Source organism: Panicum virgatum, chromosome 5K (genome assembly GCF_016808335.1).
Source record: "Panicum virgatum strain AP13 chromosome 5K, P.virgatum_v5, whole genome shotgun sequence".
NCBI lineage: Eukaryota > Viridiplantae > Streptophyta > Magnoliopsida > Poales > Poaceae > Panicum > Panicum virgatum.
The window spans coordinates 43,638,232-43,656,203 of NC_053140.1; the positions used below are offsets into that span (position 1 = coordinate 43,638,232).

The following is a 17,972-nucleotide window of genomic DNA, read 5'->3' on the forward strand; positions in this document are numbered from 1 at the left end:
GAGAGAACGTCGTAGCCGTAGAGAAGTGTTCCCTTTGGGTGAACTGACTGACGAGACGACAAAAAACCTTAAGCCGCAGAGTCACCATCATAGATATCTCGAGAAAAGAGGCTGCTTATTAAAGACAGACTTGCAATAAATATGGTGAATTCCGAGTAGGATATTATAATAATAGAGCACACCGGCTGTAATGTTGGTTTCGCCAACCTGGAACGATCTTGCAATACATATAAAACTAGCTAGCTCCTGAGCATATAAAATAAAGTCTTCAACTGAAGTATCTAATAACCAGTGTGATTTGTTGTTGTAATATCATACTTGGTACTCACCATATTTATCGCAAGTTTGTATTTAATAAGTAACCTCCCTTCCCAAGACATCTACGATCTAGACTATGCGGCTTAAGGTTTTCTATCGTCCTGTCGTTCCACTTGAAGAAACACTTCTCTACCACTACGATGTTCTCTCAACTACCAGGCATGCAAATGAGAACTATCGTAGTAAATGTTTCTTCTGCAGGGTACTTAGCACAGAGACTTAAAGCGCACAACCAGACTAGTAGATACAGAGAAGTTAAAGCAGAACTACTTTATTAAACAACTTACATACTATTTTCCCTTTCAAGAAACTCCCAAACTCTTAAAACAAAGAAGGGAGAAGATTATCTTACACTAGGTACATTACAACGGACTTCGTGGCATGATACTAGAAATTTTATTGGTTCGTAGAAACTTCGCTCTTGGAGGCTCGGGCTTCTTCTTTCGTGCCTTCGCATGTCCTTCTTATATACTGTTGCGGAGAATTTTTAGATCTTCGCTGCTCTTATTCTCTTTGCCGAGCTTATCGTTCTAAGCATGGCACCAACTTCCCCTCTGTGGCGCTAACTTCGTCTGTATGGTCTGAAGTTGCTTTGCATGCAATTTTTTTCAGCACAAGTTCCAATATAGACTCAGGACACCATGACATGTTGAGCGTGAGACTTGTTAATCCTTCCGCGGTGCTATATCACAATCTTGTTATAGTTCACATTTTTTAAAACATTCATATTGCGGAATTTTTTGAATTTTTTCGAATATGTCCTTCAGACTTAAAGATTTGATATTACCGCTATCAAATTAAGGGAATGAGAATGTTTTTGACGCTTCCGCAATTACCCGCGAACTAGCCCTGAAAAATGGCCGGCACGACGGTTGGCGGCAACACGACGTGCGGCGGGCGAGATTTTCCTTTCCTTCTCCCAACAGAAGAACTACGGGAATAAACTGATTTTTTTCCAAAAAAAAAAGGCAGGGATACGGGCAGACAGCTAAGCGGGCCCACAGCTCGAAGGGCATTCGTAGCTAGCTCGGCAAGAAAAAAAAAATCACTAGAAATTCCCCTCGTTTGCGCGTCCCCACCTGCCCCCGCGCGGGCCCACCGCACGTCTCTGCCAACCCGAGCCAGCCAGGCGCGGGCGCGCGCGTTCCCCGCCCCCCGGCCCCCGCTCGCCGCCGGCCGCCGGCCGCCGCCGCCGCCATTGCCCCCAACGGATCGCGCGCCGGTGAGGCTCTCCTCCGCGCGACGGAAGGGAGGCAGCCGCCGGCCGCCAGGCCGGGGCGCCGAGCCACGGGTAAGGGCCATCTCCGCGAGCTGGTGGATTCCGTCGGCTCGTCTCAGAAATTTTAGTTCTGTTTTGCCAAGTTTTTCGATAGGTTCCGAAGTAGCTGCAGCCAGTTTGAGATTCTTGACCTGGTTTTAACTATTCCCTTCCCTTCCTCAGAAATTTCTCTTTCCCCTTTAAGCGCAGCATTTGGCGACGTCGCTGCGAGTGAGATGTCCGGCCGCGATTGGCACCGGAGGGGGCTGAACAACGTCAATGCGGCGCGGGCCATATTTTATTGCCATGTGTGATGATGAGCACGAAGGATTTTTCAAATGGGGGCCGCCGAATCCGTCGCCGGCGGTGACTAGTAGTGCGCGCTCGCGGGCTGCAGACAGAGTGGTTGCCCTGTTCCACCCTTGACAGCGACTCGCCCTCGTATCTTATCCAATTTTTTTAAAGCCCGCCTCTCGAATCATGGCGTGGAATTCGTCCTGCAGGTGGCGGGGAAAGAATTCGTTTCCCCGTCAGTCGCTTCTAAACAACGCGATTTCAGACACGATAGCAGCCAAGGGGATGCGCCGTGAAATCTTCTTTCAAAGTGTTTCTTTTTTTTTTGTTCGTCGTCGTCTTCTTCCGTCGTGTCGTGCCTGCCGTTCTTGGGTTCTTCTCCAACTACTTACCCGTTCCTCCAACAACGGGCGACCGCTGTTTCCCTCCTCCCTCTCGTCCTCTCTCTTCTGCTTCTTTCTCTCTTCTCCGTCCCCCCACCCGCCGCCGTGTAAGCACCCCTCTCTCTGTCCTCGAATCCTCTTTTCAGTTTCTCGAGTCGAATCGCGTGCGGTGTAAGCAAAATTGGCAGGCAAAAAGAAATAAGGCGCTAAAGCTGTTTGCTTGCTTTATGGTGATTGCAAGTTTCTTCTGCTCCCCGTCGCCCTTTTTGTGGCGCTTCTGAGCTGCTCCTGTCTGCTTTCTCTCACATGCAGGCGCGCAGCGGACGTGAGGCTGCCGTGACAGGGAGGAGCTCGCATCGCTGCAGCGTTAGGCGCAATGGCATCCCCCCGCACCTGACCATGCATTCCAGGCTGTTCAAGAGGCTCGCGAAGAGGATCATGTGACGACGCCTCGCGTCGTCTGGATCGTCGCGCGCTGCGGAGAAAATAGTGTGCGGGATGGATGGCTTCATTTCGTCGTGGATGGTGTTCGTCGCGCTGGCACTTCATCTCGCCGTGGATGGCTGCTCGGCTATCAACTTTGAAGGTGCCAGCGGCGTCACCCCCGTTGCTTGGTTTCGGTGGTTGAGCTTGTGCGCTGACTTGCTATTCGTTTCTTGTGGCGTATGCAGGGGCAGCGCTGCTCAAGTTCCAGTCAAGGGTGGAGGAGGATCCACACAGCGCTATGGCAGGTTGGAGCCCACGCGACGGCGATCCCTGCAGCTGGGACGGCGTCCGCTGCGTCGATGGCAGGGTTGTGATGCTGTGAGTGGAATGCCACCCCCCCCCCCCTCTTCTTCTGAATGTGTAGTGGTTTGAAATTCCATATCACCGTCTCATCATGAATGGTCAATGTTCCCAACAATAAACGTTTCATTCCCTGGTTTAACGGGTCTTCCATCTCACTGCGGCTGCAGCTGCATCAAGCAACGCTACAGTAACAAGTTTATGCTGCTTTGCTTGCTGTTGATGCAGCCACTTTTCCGTGCTTCCCATCATTAGACTTTTTTACCTTGCATTGGTGCCGGTGCTTCCCATCGTTAGACTTCTCTGCCTTGCAGTTATCGTGGTTTGACTTTAGAATACATGAAAAATTGGTGTATCAGTTCTTTTTGCGGAGTTTGTCGCAACACGAGCGTTCCTCCACTTCATAATTCAGAAAAGGCATGAAAGAAAGAAAGCTGTCCAATGATGTCATACGATGATAAGGATCTGAATGAGTGGCTTAATAGCAGAAAAGTGATTTCATATTTTACTTAGAGTAAATTCCAAATACTCTGGAGCATTAGGAGTCTAATAATTAAAATTCGGTGTAGTATGCTCTTGAACTTGCTAATTGCTTTAAATTGTTTATACTCTTTTAGGAGTACGGAATAAAAGAAACATTAACATTTTCGCAAAAAAAGAAACCTTTAGCAGATTATGCCTTTTCATCTTTTGTTTAAATTATTGATCTACCAACTTCCACGAATACATTGTGCAGACTCCCCTATATAATTGATAATTCCCAATTAATTTTCAAATGAAGCCTCTGAACAAGCTCGTTATTTTGTTTATAAGAGTGGTTTCTTGACTCAGCCAACATGGACATGTGGCTACAGCTAGTTTTATATCATTGATTGCCATTCCCGGTGGCATTTTTTTTTTCTGTAGCGTGTGAGTGTTTTACTACTAAAGTGGGGTCACTAACTCTAAGTTACATTACGACTCTGGAGATTCAAAAGGGAGGCTGGTTTATATTAGTCCACTCAATTCTCTCCAAAGGATTATCATAGGCAAAATACTTTACTCTGCTTATATTAGATTTCAGGAACCATCATACTTCTGTACTCATAGTTTTCAGAAACCATCTTAGCCAATACTTATCATTGATGTTTCAGCTGTACTGGCTTATCAGTGATTCTCGGAATCGCACGTTTTCATTTTACCAGTGAATTCTTGTTATTCAAGCTGACGATTTGTTTTTTTACACTAGAGGTCTTTGTTTATTCCTGGAGGACGTTTTGTACACTGCCAAATAAGATGAAACATTACGTTTTTTTTACTGATGCAGATGTTTTTTTAAATATACTTGGGATTGATAAGCTGGCCCTACTCATTGTGAACTGTCTTTTCTCAGGAATCTGAAGGGTCTATCGTTAAGAGGCACCCTTGGTCCAGAGCTAGGATCTCTTAGCCATCTGAGGGCTCTGTAAGTATAACCATAGATTTCTATGTCCTTTTAAGTTTATGCAGACCTTTTGTTCCTTCTATAGCGCAATGATGCGCAGTTCTCCTCCACATTCAAGAAAAAAGTAGTCATAGATTATTGCTTTCACAAGAATATAAATTGTTATTTGGTGGAAAATATTAGAGAATATACTCATTGTATTCCTCCAAACCCTAGAAGGGTGGGTAAGATAGTAGCTGTACATGGGCCTAACACATATACACCAACACCCCCCCGCAGTCTAAACTACCGGCGCAGCGGAGTTCAAGACTGGACAACAAAGAAAGCACACACAGGGACAACACCTGCGACGTTGAGGCTGGAGCGAAACTCCAAGAAAGTCGAGGAGGGGAGACCCTTGGTGAAGATGTTGGCAAACTGGGAGGTGGTCGGGACATGGAGGACCCGAACATCGCCGATAGCAACCCGGTCGTGAACGAAGTGCAAGTCGATCTCCACATGCTTCGTTCGCTGATGCTGAACGGGGTTGGTGGAGATACACGGTGCTGATGTTGTCGCAGTAGTCGAGCGTGCTCTTGGCGAGCGGGCTATGAAGCTCAGCCAAGAGCTGTCGTAGCCAGAACGCCTCCGCCACGCTGTTAGCAACAGCTCGGTACTCCGCCTCGGCACTGGAGCGGGAGAAAACCGGCTACCGCTTGGACGACCAGGAGACAAGGTTGCCGCCTAGGAAGACGGCATAGCCAGAAGTGGAGCGGCGAGTGTCCGGATAGCTAGCCCAGTCAGCGTCGGTGTAGACAACAAGCTCAGTAGAGGAAAATCGGTGAAGAACCAGGCCGTGGTCAACAGTGCCACGGACATAGCGGAGGAGACGCTTCAGCGCAGCAAGATGTGACTCCTGGGGATCATGCATATGAAGGCAGACTTGCTGAACGGCATATGCGAGGTCCGGCCTGGTGAAAGTGAGGTACTGTAAGGCACCAGCAAGACTCCGGTAGGCAGTAGGATCAACCATGGGATCACCCATATCAGCAGATAGCATCGTCTGAGTGTCGGCAGGAGTGGAACATGGCTTGCAATCAGTCATCCCAGCCCGCTCCAGAAGTGCATACTGCCGCTGGTGAAGGAGAAGGCCAGAAGGGCGAGGCTCAACAATAACACCCAAGTGATGGAGCTGACCAAGATCCTTCATAGCAAACTTCTGCTGCAGAGACGAGATGATGCGCTGAAACAACTGCTGACAGGAGGCTGTGGGAACAATATCATCAACATAGAGCAGCAGGTATGCAGTCTCATCCCCACGACGGTAGATGAACAGAGAAGTGTCAGACTTGATCTCTGTGAACCCCAATGTCAGCAAAAATGTGGCAAACCGTGAATACCAAGCCCGAAGAGCCTGCTTCAAACCATAGAGAGACATGTTGAGCTGGCAGACCATGTTCGGACGACTAAAATCCACAAAACCCGCCGGCTGACTACAGTAGACTGTCTCTGATAATGTGCCATGGAGAAACGCATTCTTCACATCCAGCTAGTGCACAGGCCATGAGCGAGAGGACCATGCGCATTGTAGCAGGCTTCACCACTGGACTGAAGGTCTCATCATAGTCCACACCAGGCCGCTGGGTGAAACCCCGGAGAACCCAGCGAGCCTTGTAGCGATCCAGTGTACCATCAGCCCGACGCTTATGCGTCCAGATCCACTTGCCAGTGACCCCATTGCATCCAGACGGACGCGGCACGAGGTCCCATGTCTGGTTGGCAAGAAGAGCCGCGTACTCCTCTTCCATCGCGCGACGCCAGTGAGGATCTGCCAGTGCGTCGCGAACAGAGGTGGGTACCGGAGAGATCTGTGGCTCTCCCTCGGTGGCGGAGAGAGTCGCGGGCCGAAACACCCCAGCCACCCGCCGAGTCACCATGGGATGAATATGACCAGGGTCCCGATGGATGTTGGGGGGTGGTACACAGCTGGCTCGACACGAGAACGAGTCGGTGGAGGCGGCAGCGGCGACGGCTCCGGTGTAGGTGGCGGTGGAGGCGGAGCCGTTGAGCAGCGCTCGAAGACGCGCACAGGGTCCGCATAGCGTGCTGGAGCCTCCGGGGGCGGAGTCGGAGGCCGTGGGTCCGGCATCGGTGCCGGCACTGAATGACGCCGGTACACCTGCACCGGCTGAGCGTAGCGCGCAGGTGCAGTAGGAGGCACCGGGGCCGCGCATGGCGCAGCAGGAGACACCGGGGCCGCGCGTGGCACGACAGCAGGCACCGGGGCCGTGCGTGGCGCAGCAGAGATCACCGGAAGCGGTGTCGGTGTGCCACGAAAACCTGCGGGAAAAGAACAGACAGACGAAGGTGGCTGAACCACCGGGTCAGGCGAAAACAAGGACTCCAACTCGGGGTCAGGGGAAGGTGTAGAAGAGGTAGAGTAGGGGAAATCCGACTCGTCAAACACAACGTGTCGGGAGATGAGGACCCGGCGAGAGGTGAGGTCAAAGCAGCGGTACCTTTTGTGGTCAGGGGAGTAACCAAGAAACACACAACGAGTCGAGCGGGGCGCCAGCTTGTGAGGAGCAGTGACGGAGATGTTAGGGTAACATGCACACCCGAAGACACAAAGGTGATCGTAGCTAGGAGGGGTACCGAAAAGAGCGTGGTGTGGAGTGGGGGCAGGGGAAGCCGTGGACGGAAGGCGGTTAAGCAAGTAGGTGGCGGTGTGGAGACTCTCAGCCCAGAAGCGGGGAGGCAGAGAGGCCTAGATCAGAAGGGTGCGCATGACATCGTTCGTCGTGCGAATCATCCGCTCAGTCTTGCCGTTCTGGGGAGAGGTATACAGACAAGACATACGCAGCTGAACACCCCGAGAGAGGAAGAAAGAACTGGAGATGTTGTTATCGAACTCATGCCCATTGTCACACTGGACGGCCGTAATGGTGAGGCCGAACTGAGTAGACACCCAGACAAAGAAGTGGAGGGTGGGAAGAGTCTCATCTCAGACTTGGTGCGCAAAGGAAAAGTCCAAGAGTAATGAGAGAAATCATCAACCACCACCAGATAATATTTATAACCAGAAATGCTGGGTACAGGGGATGTCCACAGGTCACAGTGAACAAGATCAAAGGCATGCGTCGCATGCGAAGAAGAAGAAGAAGAAAAAGAAAGTCTAACATGACGACCTAGCTGGCAAGCATGACAAAGGTGCTCAGTAGAAGCTATAGTACAAGAAACATCGGTACTACGACTGAGCTGAGCCAAAACGTCGCGGTCGGGGTGACCAAGTCGGCGGTGCCAGTCGGTGGAAGATGATGTCGCGGCAAAGGCAGCAGACGAAGAAGAAGTCGAATGTGGAGCAGCAGAAGTAGGAAGACGAAGGGTGTAAAGGGGCCCCGAGCTGTCACATCGGAGGAGTGGACGCCGGGAAGCCGAATCCTTTACAGTGAGACCAGAGGAGTCAAATTTGACGGAACAAAAATTGTTAGCTGTAAACTGGCGAATGGAAAGAAAGTTATGAACCATCTGAGAAGCAACAAGAACATTGGGAAGACGAAAAGAATCAGGAGCAGAACCCACGTAGGTGACAGAAAGACAAGACCCATCACCAACCATGATAGAAGAAAGACAAGAAGGATGTGGGGGTCGGACAGAAGAAAGGATACCAGCATCTGGGGTGGTGTGGAAGGAGGCACCCGAGGCAGCGATCCACTCGGTGCTGACTGGTGGTGTCAGCCCCATGGTGCTGAAGGACTGTGCCAGCGTGGCCTGGTCCCACCCCCCAGGCCAGGTCGGAGGCTGGCTGGGCTGAGTGGGTGAAGTCCAGGACGGCGCGAACAGGGGAGCAGCGCTGGTGAACATGGCCGCCGGCTGGAGCTGAGGACGAAGGCCCCCCCCCTCCGACCCTGAAAGGGCCACATCGAGATGCGCCCTGACCATGAGTTGCTGAAGGATGGCCCGGGCGTACCTCCAGGGGCAGGAGCCGGAGCCGGAGTCGGCATGCCCCGACGACCCCCACCAGCACCACCACCTGTACCAACACCACCAGTAGTAGTGCCACTAGTACGACCACCACGTCCCCCTCCGCCGACGACGCCCACCACGCCCCCCACCCCCGCTCTGCCCGGTAGGAGGAGCACCAAGGAGAGAGGTGGCAGGTGAGGCGGAGGAAGCCGGTGGAGCAGCCACGAGTGCGGTGGAGGAGGACGACGACGATCCGGTCGCGGGACCCCTGGTGATCTCCTCTAGGACGAGGTCGTCTAGGACCTGCAAGGAGGGGAAGGGCCTCTGGCGGGTGATCCATGTCCGCAGGTGGTCATAGGTGCTGTTGAGACCCCGCAGGACATTGAGCACCAAGACCCGGTCGGGCACCGGGCACCCGAGGTCGTGAAGAGCATCAGCCATGCCCTTCATCCTCCTGCAGAACTCACCAACAGAGAGGTCCCCCTACTGGAAGGTGCGGAAGGAGGCGTCGAGCTGGAGAGCGCGGAACTCGACGTTGCCGAGGAACTGCCCCTCGAGCGCCAGCCAGGCCTGTCGCGCGGTGCTGCCATGAGTCCTGACGATGTCCTGCAGATCGAGGGAGATGGTCCCAAAGATCCAGGACATGGCGACGTTGTCGAGGCATAGCTACACCATGTCCCGCGCCTTGACCGGCGTGTCGAGGAGGACGTGGTCGTCGAGGGCGTAGCGGCGGAGGGCGAGGACGACCTGGTCCCGCCAGCGCCCGTAGGAGGAGGACGTAGGGTCGAGGAGGACGGAGACCAAGACCTTGATGTTCTGGACACCGGCGGCCTAAAGGTGAAGTTGGGCGATCATGGGATCGGTCGGGTCGAGCCGGGGTCTAGAACCAGAGGGCGGAGCCTGGTGGGAAGAAGAGGCGGCGTGCTCGGTGAAGGGGACGACGGGCTGCTGGCCAGAGGAGACAAGGATGTAGTGCTCCGCCTCGGCGACACGGCGAGTGAGGGCATCGGCCGCGGAGCGCTCGCGCTCCCAAGCGAGGGCAGCCGCGCGGACCCGCTTCTGAGCCGCCGCAGCCTCAGACTTGGCGGCGAGGAGGGTCGCGGCGATAGCAGCGTCGGCCGTAGCAACTCCAGCGACGAGGGTTTGCTGCCCGCGGAAGGCAGCGGCGGCGAACGGCGCGTCCGCGGGTGGCATCCCCAGCCCGCGCCAGGGAGGAGCCGCGCCCGCGGCGATGGCGGCGGGCGTGCCCGCTTCCCCCGCGCCCGCGGTGGCAGTGGCGGCGGCGCCCCCCCCCCCCCCCCCCGCGCCCGCGCCCAGGGCGGCGGCGGCAGCCGGAGGAGGAGGAGCGTCGAGGGCTGCCGCGCCAGGGGGAGGAGAAGGAGCGACAGCGGCCAGTGCGGCGGCAGCGGAGGCGAGCGGCTGGCCCTAGGGCCACCCGCGCGGCGCGCCGGGGGCAGGGGAGATGGCCGCGCCGGCAACAGAGGAAAGGGGAGGGAAGGAGGAGAGGGGTGGCGCCGTTGGCCGGCCGGCCATGGAGGCGGCGGCGGCATGGGAGAGGGAGAGAGATAGGCTAGGCTGATACCATATTAGAGAATATACTTATTGTATTCCTCCAAACCCTAGAAGGGTGGGTAATATAGTAGTTGTGCATGGGCCTCTAGATGGGCCTAACACATATACACCAACAGAAAACATTGTTTTGGCAATTTGATGATGCAGTATTTGACTAGTTTGTTAGCGAGACATGTATAGGCTGGGCCATGGGCCTTTGGTTAGCCGGCCCTTGTGGCCTTTAGGGTTGGGGCGCTGCACTGTCCAGGTGCGCCCCCCTAGAGTTGATTAGGATAGGCAAGGATCCCCCTGATTGGTTACTTCCATATACCGTGGCATCCTTGCCTATATGTACTCATACCTGTGCTTTGCACCCTAATCAATCTATTATTCCCTAGCCATATTGCTCTCATAGTTGCTAGTTGCTACACCCATGACTGATTTGACAACCTGCTATCCACTTGCAGTGTACTCTCCAATAATTTTTTCAGTGGACCGATACCTAAGGAATTGAGTGCTCTTGCAATGTTGGAGATACTGGATTTAAGCAACAACAACTTGAGTGGAGAAGTTCCACAGGAGATAGCGGAAATGCAATCACTTAAGCATCTGTACGTTTTCTAACTGATCAAATTTCGTGAAAATTTTTAGCAGCAGCAAGATGTCATGATATTTTACCACTTCTACAGGTTGCTTTTCAACAACAGCTTTCGATGGCCTCTGATCCAAAATTCTTATGGAAACTTTGATCAGGAAAATGATTTTGACATCTATGATTATCTTGGGCGAGGTAATATGAATCAAGGAGCTGAGAATGGGTAAGAAAATTATCTTTATAAATTCCCTTGAAGTTATCATGAGGTTTTTCCTCTTATTTCATAGAAAAAAATTATAAGTTGTTTGCACATCCTGATGGTAGCAGTTTTTGAATTTGGACCATTGTAGGTTCGAATCAGGTTCTTCATCAGAGGAGAACAAAAAGGACACCAGCAATCTTTCTGGTAATATGGCTGCTACTAAGTTCAAGTCTATTTCCTAGATGCATAAGCTATTCCATAAATGATGTGCTTACTTTCTTTTCCCAGCTCAGCTTCCATCACAATATGCAGCAAGAAATCCAGCTGCACATTTTAGCCAGCGCAGATTACTTCAGGATAGCAATCTTGCTGCACCTTCTTCTGCAAATGCTCCTGTTCCAGCTGCTGTTCCTGTTCCTTCCACTGGAACTGGCTCGTTTTCAGCATTTAGTCCCAACAGCGCACCTGCACCAGCTGTAAATCCCCTAGATAGTCCACCGACGGTCCCCAGTACTGCAACAGAAGTTTCGAAAAGAAGATCCATAAAATGGGTTATCATTGTGCTGCCATTGGTTGCACTTTTGCTTATCGTCATCACATGTATGCTTTTGCTATGTCGCACCAAGTCAGGGACAACAATAGGCCCATGGAAGACAGGACTCAGTGGTCAGCTCCAAAAGGCATTTGTGACAGGTAACAGTTTTAATTTTTTATCTCGCTCAATTTTGTTTCAAGTAATTTATCTGGTGTGAGGAGAGGGCGAAAGCATTGTAGTTGCATCTCCTTTTCATCTTTGGAGGTTATGTTCAGTAAAAGTATACGCAATTGTTTCACCGCTATGTGTTTTTTTTTTCTCGAAAGACGCAGGAGAACTGCGCTTCATTATATTAAGAAGAAGAGAGGGAAAAATTCCCCCAAAAAAAAATACAAGAGAAACACACTCAGCTCAACCAGACACACACCACCACACGCAACTTAGCACCCACTCACTCACACACACACCCACTAAATCCCAGGATTCCAAAGAAATCACCGCTATGTGGTAGCAGTTTGCATAAAGTGAAATAGTGTCTTGCATCAATCAATATGCTATTGAGATTTATCTGAGGAACAAATTGATTTATGTTGAAAGAGTGTTGAAATTATCTGTATGAATTGCCTCTCTCATTTGTGGTAATTTTTCCCACTTGTACTTTAGGAGTACCCAAGTTGCAGCGCTCTGAGCTGGAAGGTGCCTGTGAGGACTTCAGTAACATTGTGGCAAGCTATCCACAATACACCGTCTATAAGGGAACCTTATCAAGTGGCGTTGAGATAGCTGTAGTATCAACCATGATTACCTCTAGCAAAGATTGGTCAAAACATTCTGAAGGGCGATTCAGAAAAAAGGTAATGCAGTATTATGCCATTAGAGGAGTAACTCCGTATAAATTTGTAATTTTAGTGGTTGGCCTGAAACAAACTTGTTTTAACCTCTTTTTTCTTTATTTATGAACACATAGATAGAGTCACTCTCGCGAATCAATCATAAGAACTTCATCAACCTGCTTGGATACTGTGAAGAGGAAGAACCTTTCATGAGGATGATGGTGATGGAATATGTGCCCAATGGAACACTCTACGAACACCTCCATGGTAAGACTTGTTAATGCTATCCATTTTTTTGAAAGTCTACCCTCTGATCTTTATGGTCCAATTGCAATGCTTTCTTTGCCTTTTGCAGTTGAGGGATTTGATCCAATTGATTGGAATGGTAGGATGAGGATCATTATGGGAGTAGCATACTGCACTCAGCACATGAATGAGCTCAACCCTCCTATAACACACCCAGACATAAAGTCAAGTTCCATATTGCTATCTGAGGATGGAGCTGCAAAGGTACAAACGTGTCTATAAATGTTGCTGATTTTATTTCTTCGAATACCTGGAGACTGGAGATTTCCACCAGCATTTCTGTAATTTGCTCTCTGTCCAGATTGGATGATCTATAGTGAAGAAACATCGTCCACTGAAATTTCATTACCGTGAAACCACTTTCAGGACTTTTTACAAATTAGTTTTATACCTTTGATCTGGAGTTCAAATGTCAATATTTGATTAAAATATTATTTAAATGCAAACTTACCTACTGCATAGATTAGAAGAATCATTTTCAAGTTCATTTGTACAAGAACGTTAGATGAGGACATCATTCTTTGCTCCTTATGTTGGGTCCTTGATTCTTTCCACAGATAGCAGATTTGAGCGTGTGGCATGAAGTATATTCCAGAGGAAATATTCCCAAGGATGATGACGTTGTTGATCACCATGAGCCAGTAGCAGCTGATATAGCTGGGAATGTGTACAGTTTTGGTCTGCTCATGCTGGAAATCATTTCAGGAAAGCCTTCATATTCTGAACAAAAGGGCTCACTTGCGAACTTGGTAATGACGACAATAATGGATGATTACATCACTTAAATCTGGAAAATACCAGTATACCACATAAGGCATCTTCAAGTAACATAAACTTTCACTCTTTCTCACAGGCTTTGGAGTGCATTAGGGACAACCGGAGCATGTCTTGTTTGCTTGATCCTAACTTGAAGGATCACAAAGAAAAGGACCTAGAAATCATATGTGAGTTGGTTCAGGACTGTATCCAAACTGATCCGAAGAAGAGACCAACTATGAGAGAGGTCACCAATAGATTGCGTGAAGTACTATCAATTTCACCAGAGGCAGCAACGCCTCGGTTATCTCCACTTTGGTGGGCAGAGCTTGAGATCCTTTCAGTTGAAGCAAGCTAGCGTAATGTTCATTCTTACAGAAAAACTGAGGTTCTGTGCATACTGTAATGCAACCCTGTACATCTCTGCTGTATGTTTCCATCTGGTGTTGTAATTTTTGGTGTCTGCTTGTTACGTTCTCCTCCCCTTGAAATTAATTGGCAGGTTCATTTTTCTCATTTCTTCTTCGGCTTCCCTCTGTATACTAAATCTACATGTGGTGGAAGTAGAATGCTTCAAGCGATCCTAGGACTGATTGTAATCAGGAAATGTGCATGTACCATTCTTTTACGGAGATATATATTCTTTGATTGTTGGTAAGAAAAAAAAATATAGTGTGCACTAACTGTCCATATTCACATTTTTTATTTTTTGCACTATTGTTTTTTTTTGGTTTCTGAGGGAAGTGATATATTGTTCTACCATTTCTAGTTTAATTTTCATATATGTTTAAGGTTGTCGACAACCAAAATTGGTAGGATCCGAATTTGGGACCGGGATGTCCATATTGGGCACATTATTGTGACACAAAGAGTGGTAGACTGGAGTCAACCCGGACTTCCTAAGAGAGTCCAAGTTGGATAGAGTTGTAATTTGGTTTTAAACAAGTTTTATTTTTTAAGATTCCAACTCCTACCAATATAAAGGAGCTTAAGATGGCAAGACTTCAGTCTAGCAATCATGTAATTTGGTTTTAAGATGGCAAGACTTCAGTCTTCAAAATATAAAGGACTGGTCAATTTGGAAAGACATCCAGTCAAACTAAATTACTGCTTTTTTCTTCTCATTTGCCTTACTTTTCCAACCTCCAATTGTTGCTAAGATGCACGGAATACGGCAACTTCTATATATAGGCCGAAGTGATTCTTCTATGAAATATAAAGATAAAATGAACACCAACATATACATTGCCAACCAAGGGGAAGCACAGATGGTCTACCATGCTACAATGAATAGATTGGAAATGCCGCTAATATGAGTATAAAAGGTGTGCCTAGTGAGTGCCAATGAACGCAAAAGAGTGCTCTGTGTTTGGCCCGTGACATGTTTCACGTCAAGCGGGGTCGTGTTCCTGTAAAAAATCACATTGTTCCTGCAAAAGGATCAATGCAAAGTCTTGACTTGTTTTGTGGTATGTTTCTGTACCATTCAACTAAACTGATTAAGTGTAACCCGGCTATGTGATATTAGAAGACCATATTTGGAACAAATGAATGGAGTCTCATATGAACCGAATCCTATCGATAAAAAAAATGATAATCTACATCGACTAAATTTTCAAAGCCATTTAGTTCAATCTTCTTCTTCTTCTTCTTCTTCTTCTTCTTCTTCTTGCAAAGCATGGCTCATACGTGTATAAGCTCTTTTTTTTTAAAGAAAAAAGCCCAATCAACCATGCGGGGGCCCTTGCCGAGAGACACGGAGGGAGCAAAAAAATAGAGCAGGCTGCTTAATTTTGGCCGCAACAATGGCGCGTCCCCTGCTTGGCCTTTGGTTTTCCAACTTTGGCTTGCACACCACAGCATGACCCCCACCCGGCCGCGACGCTGGCAGGCAGCCCAATCGTGCGCGCGCCTGTGGCCGGTGAGCACTGGCCATGCACGCGCGCACAACGCTCGCAGCAGCAACACAGCAGAAACTCCAGGGCCTCCCCTCCTTCCTCTAGCCGCCGTCGTCGAGAGGCCGCAGGCAAGGCAGGCCGGCCACCTGCCTTGCGCGCGCCCCCCACGACCTCGGCCCCGTCCTCCGTCGAGCGCCGCCGGCGGCAGGCCCCACGCAAGCACCCGCGCTCCAGCTAGCTAGCTCTCACGACGCCGCGACCCTGCTCCCGCGCCGGCGCCGGCGCGCGCGCGCGGTTCCACCCGTGACATGATCTTGTGATGGTTGGGGGGTTCCTCCGGCGCGGCCACAGCCTCGACAGGCTCCTGTCGAGGAGGCGGCGCGCCGTGTCGCCCAGCCCCTCGTTCTCGTCCTCGTCGTCCTCGCCGTCGTCGTCGCAGCCGTCGTCCCCGCGCGGCGGCAGCGTCAGGGGCGGGATGGCGGACGACGACGACGACGCAACGGCCGTCCCGCCGCTGCAGAAGCGGATGCTGTCGAGGAGCCACGGCTCGCGGGCGATCTCCGGCCGCCTCAACGACCTGCCGCCGGTGCCGGCGAGAATCACCCGGGACTCTGGGCCGCCTTCAGGTGATCGCCATGGCCAATAAATAATCGACGCGCGGCAGATCAGATCTCGTCTGTTCCAGGAATTTCTCGACCTGACACTACCTGTGCTGGATCCCGGTGCAGACTTGGACCTGATGAAGGAGAAGTTCGCCAAGCTGCTGCTTGGGGAGGACATGTCCGGCACGGGCAAAGGGGTCTCCTCCGCTCTCGCTCTCTCCAATGCCATCACAAATCTTGCAGGCAAGCATTCATTTTCCCCCATTAACTAAAGTGGTGTTTCTCTAAGCTCCTACCAATTGCATAAATCTCCTCCATTATGGGAAAAATCTGCAGCTTCCATATTCGGGGAGCAGCGCCGCCTCGAGCCCATGTCGGCCGATCGGAGGGCGCGGTGGAACAAGGAGATCGACTGGCTCCTGTCCGTCACCGACCACATCGTCGAGTTCGCTCCGTTGCAACAAGTATCCGAGGACGGGACCAACATGGAGGTCAGCCAGCCATGAGATCTCGATGCTACGCCGCCATTGATTTGCTTCCGGCCATTCTTCACTCTGAAATCGCACCTGCATTAATTTCCTCCTTGTCACCAACCAGGTGATGGGCACCCAGCAGCGGGGCGATCTCCTCGTGAACATCCCGGCCCTGCGAAAACTTGACGCGATGCTCCTCGTAAGCATGGCTGTGCAAATTAAAGCACCCTGTTCATCTTTCCTTAGAACATGCCGAATTCTGAATTCACCTAGCTGGCGACACTGATTCTCTGTGCGTGGAGCAGGAGTACCTTGACAGTTTCCACGAGCCCCAGGAATTCTGGTACGTGGCGAAGGACGCCGACGGCGGTGAGGACGACGACTCGTGCGACAAGTGGTGGATCCCGACGGTGAGGGTTCCTCCGGAGGGCCTGTCGGAGGCGTCCAAGAAGTGGCTTCAGCACCAGAAGGAACTTGTTGGGCAGGTGCTCAAGGCGGCCATGGCCATCAACGCTGATGTCCTCACAGAGATGGAAATCCCGGAAGAGTACATCGAGTCGCTGCCGAAGGTGATTCATGAGATCCTCCCAACAATAGGCTGCTAGAATCATGGAAATTCCTCGAATGATTACAGCTTTAGTACAAACTTTGGTCTGGTCTGAACTCATCTCGTAATTTTGAATTTTGTTTGCTCGAAGCATATGCTCAGGTTCTGAATGCCTGTTCTGCCATGCATTCTGAAACGCTGAAGCCTTTTCCTAAAAAATGTTCCAAGGCGTTTTTCAAAAAAAAAAAAATGTTCCAAGGCAAATTCATCACCGCTGATCTTGCAGAACGGGAGGTCCATTCTTGGTGACTCGATGTACAAGATCATAACCGCCGACATTTTCGACCCCAGCGAGCTCCTGAATTCAGTGGACCTATCGACAGAGCACAAGATCGTCGACCTCAAGGACCAAATCGAGGCCTCCGTCGTCATCTGGCAGAGGAAGATCTGCAACAAGCTGTCGTGGGGCTCTGGTGTCAGCTTGGAGAAGCGCGAGGAGTTCGAGGAGCGAGCGCAGACCGTCCTCCTCATCCTCAAGCACAAGTTCCCCGGCGTCCCTCAGTCATCTCTCGACATAAGCAAGATCCAGTACAACAAGGTGCCAAAGAGAGACACACACTTTCCAGCTGCCTTTTTTTCGGATTTGCTACAGTAACTTTTTTGCTTGTGCCCCTGGCTGCTGTGCTGATTCCTTTCAGGATGTTGGGTACGCCATCTTGGAGAGCTACTCCAGGACGCTCGAGAGCTTAGCTTTTGCAGTTTTGTCTCGGATAGAAGACGTTCTCCACGCCGACGCCGTCGCTGGCGACCCCAAGCGCACGAAATCAAGGAGAATGACTAGCAGCTTAGAGTCTCCGGTTCTTGAAGCGGCGGCGGCGGAGGCGGAGGCCGAGAGGGAGGAACAGCACCAGAATACCGTGCACTGGCAGGATCAGGAGCTTGAGGATGGTGAGCGGCCTCCGGAGGCGCCGACGCCGGAGGCCGCCGTCAGCGGCGTGAAGCTGAAGAAGGTTCACCGGATCTCGACGAGGAAATTTTTGCACACGCAGAGACTCGACAGTATGACGAGTGGGTTGAAGAGCTTCTCGCACAGATAGCTACGCTGGGAAACTAACTGTTTGCGTGCATGGTCATGCTGAAACGGTGTCTTGTAATTCGGAGAAAAAAAACTGTAAATAGCTCAAATTTATAGAGAGAGCCCAGGGGATGTGGGGGTTGGCCAAGAGATGACATGTGTTCCTGTCTGATCTACTTAGCTCATAGAAAC

The 17,972-nt window shown here is 50.8% G+C and overlaps 2 protein-coding genes across 5 annotated transcripts; both read left to right on the forward strand.

The window, feature by feature from the left end:
• The first annotated feature begins 1,451 nt into the window (after positions 1-1,451).
• Positions 1,452-13,841, forward strand: LOC120707590 (protein MALE DISCOVERER 2-like). Of its 4 annotated transcripts, none has more exons than XM_039992516.1 (13): positions 1,452-1,609; positions 2,566-2,839; positions 2,925-3,057; positions 4,412-4,483; positions 10,426-10,569; positions 10,648-10,776; positions 10,904-10,959; positions 11,044-11,448; positions 11,954-12,144; positions 12,258-12,390; positions 12,479-12,633; positions 12,987-13,178; positions 13,283-13,841. In XM_039992516.1, exons 2-13 carry the CDS (start codon positions 2,752-2,754, stop codon positions 13,541-13,543), a joined length of 1,959 nt encoding a protein of 652 aa, XP_039848450.1. In that variant the 5' UTR covers positions 1,452-1,609; positions 2,566-2,751; the 3' UTR covers positions 13,544-13,841. The 4 variants fall into 4 exon arrangements, with proteins under 4 accessions (XP_039848450.1, XP_039848448.1, XP_039848449.1 ...); XM_039992514.1 differs by lacking the exon at positions 1,452-1,609 and adding an exon at positions 1,829-2,483; XM_039992515.1 differs by lacking the exon at positions 1,452-1,609 and adding an exon at positions 1,829-2,360.
• Positions 13,842-15,163: 1,322 nt separating this feature from the next.
• On the forward strand, positions 15,164-17,928 carry LOC120707593 (rop guanine nucleotide exchange factor 12-like). The gene is made up of 7 exons (XM_039992521.1): positions 15,164-15,709; positions 15,812-15,928; positions 16,022-16,176; positions 16,283-16,357; positions 16,464-16,727; positions 16,992-17,303; positions 17,404-17,928. The coding sequence occupies exons 1-7, from the start codon at positions 15,403-15,405 to the stop codon at positions 17,800-17,802; spliced, it is 1,629 nt and encodes a 542-aa protein (XP_039848455.1). The 5' UTR covers positions 15,164-15,402; the 3' UTR covers positions 17,803-17,928.
• Positions 17,929-17,972: the final 44 nt, after the last annotated feature.

What these genes read in the sequence shown, in the direction of transcription:
- LOC120707593 (XM_039992521.1), top strand. Translation starts at nt 15,403, where the DNA reads ATGGTTGGGGGGTTCCTCCGGCGCGGCCACAGCCTCGACAGGCTCCTG. An exon ending in GGACTCTGGGCCGCCTTCAG is followed by an intron (nt 15,710 to 15,811) that starts GTGATCGCCATG and finishes ATCCCGGTGCAG; the next exon opens with ACTTGGACCTGATGAAGGAG. An exon ending in AGGACGGGACCAACATGGAG is followed by an intron (nt 16,177 to 16,282) that starts GTCAGCCAGCCA and finishes GTCACCAACCAG; the next exon opens with GTGATGGGCACCCAGCAGCG.
- LOC120707590 (XM_039992516.1), top strand. Translation starts at nt 2,752, where the DNA reads ATGGATGGCTTCATTTCGTCGTGGATGGTGTTCGTCGCGCTGGCACTT. An exon ending in CTGAGGATGGAGCTGCAAAG is followed by an intron (nt 12,634 to 12,986) that starts GTACAAACGTGT and finishes TTCTTTCCACAG; the next exon opens with ATAGCAGATTTGAGCGTGTG. An exon ending in AGGGCTCACTTGCGAACTTG is followed by an intron (nt 13,179 to 13,282) that starts GTAATGACGACA and finishes TCTTTCTCACAG; the next exon opens with GCTTTGGAGTGCATTAGGGA.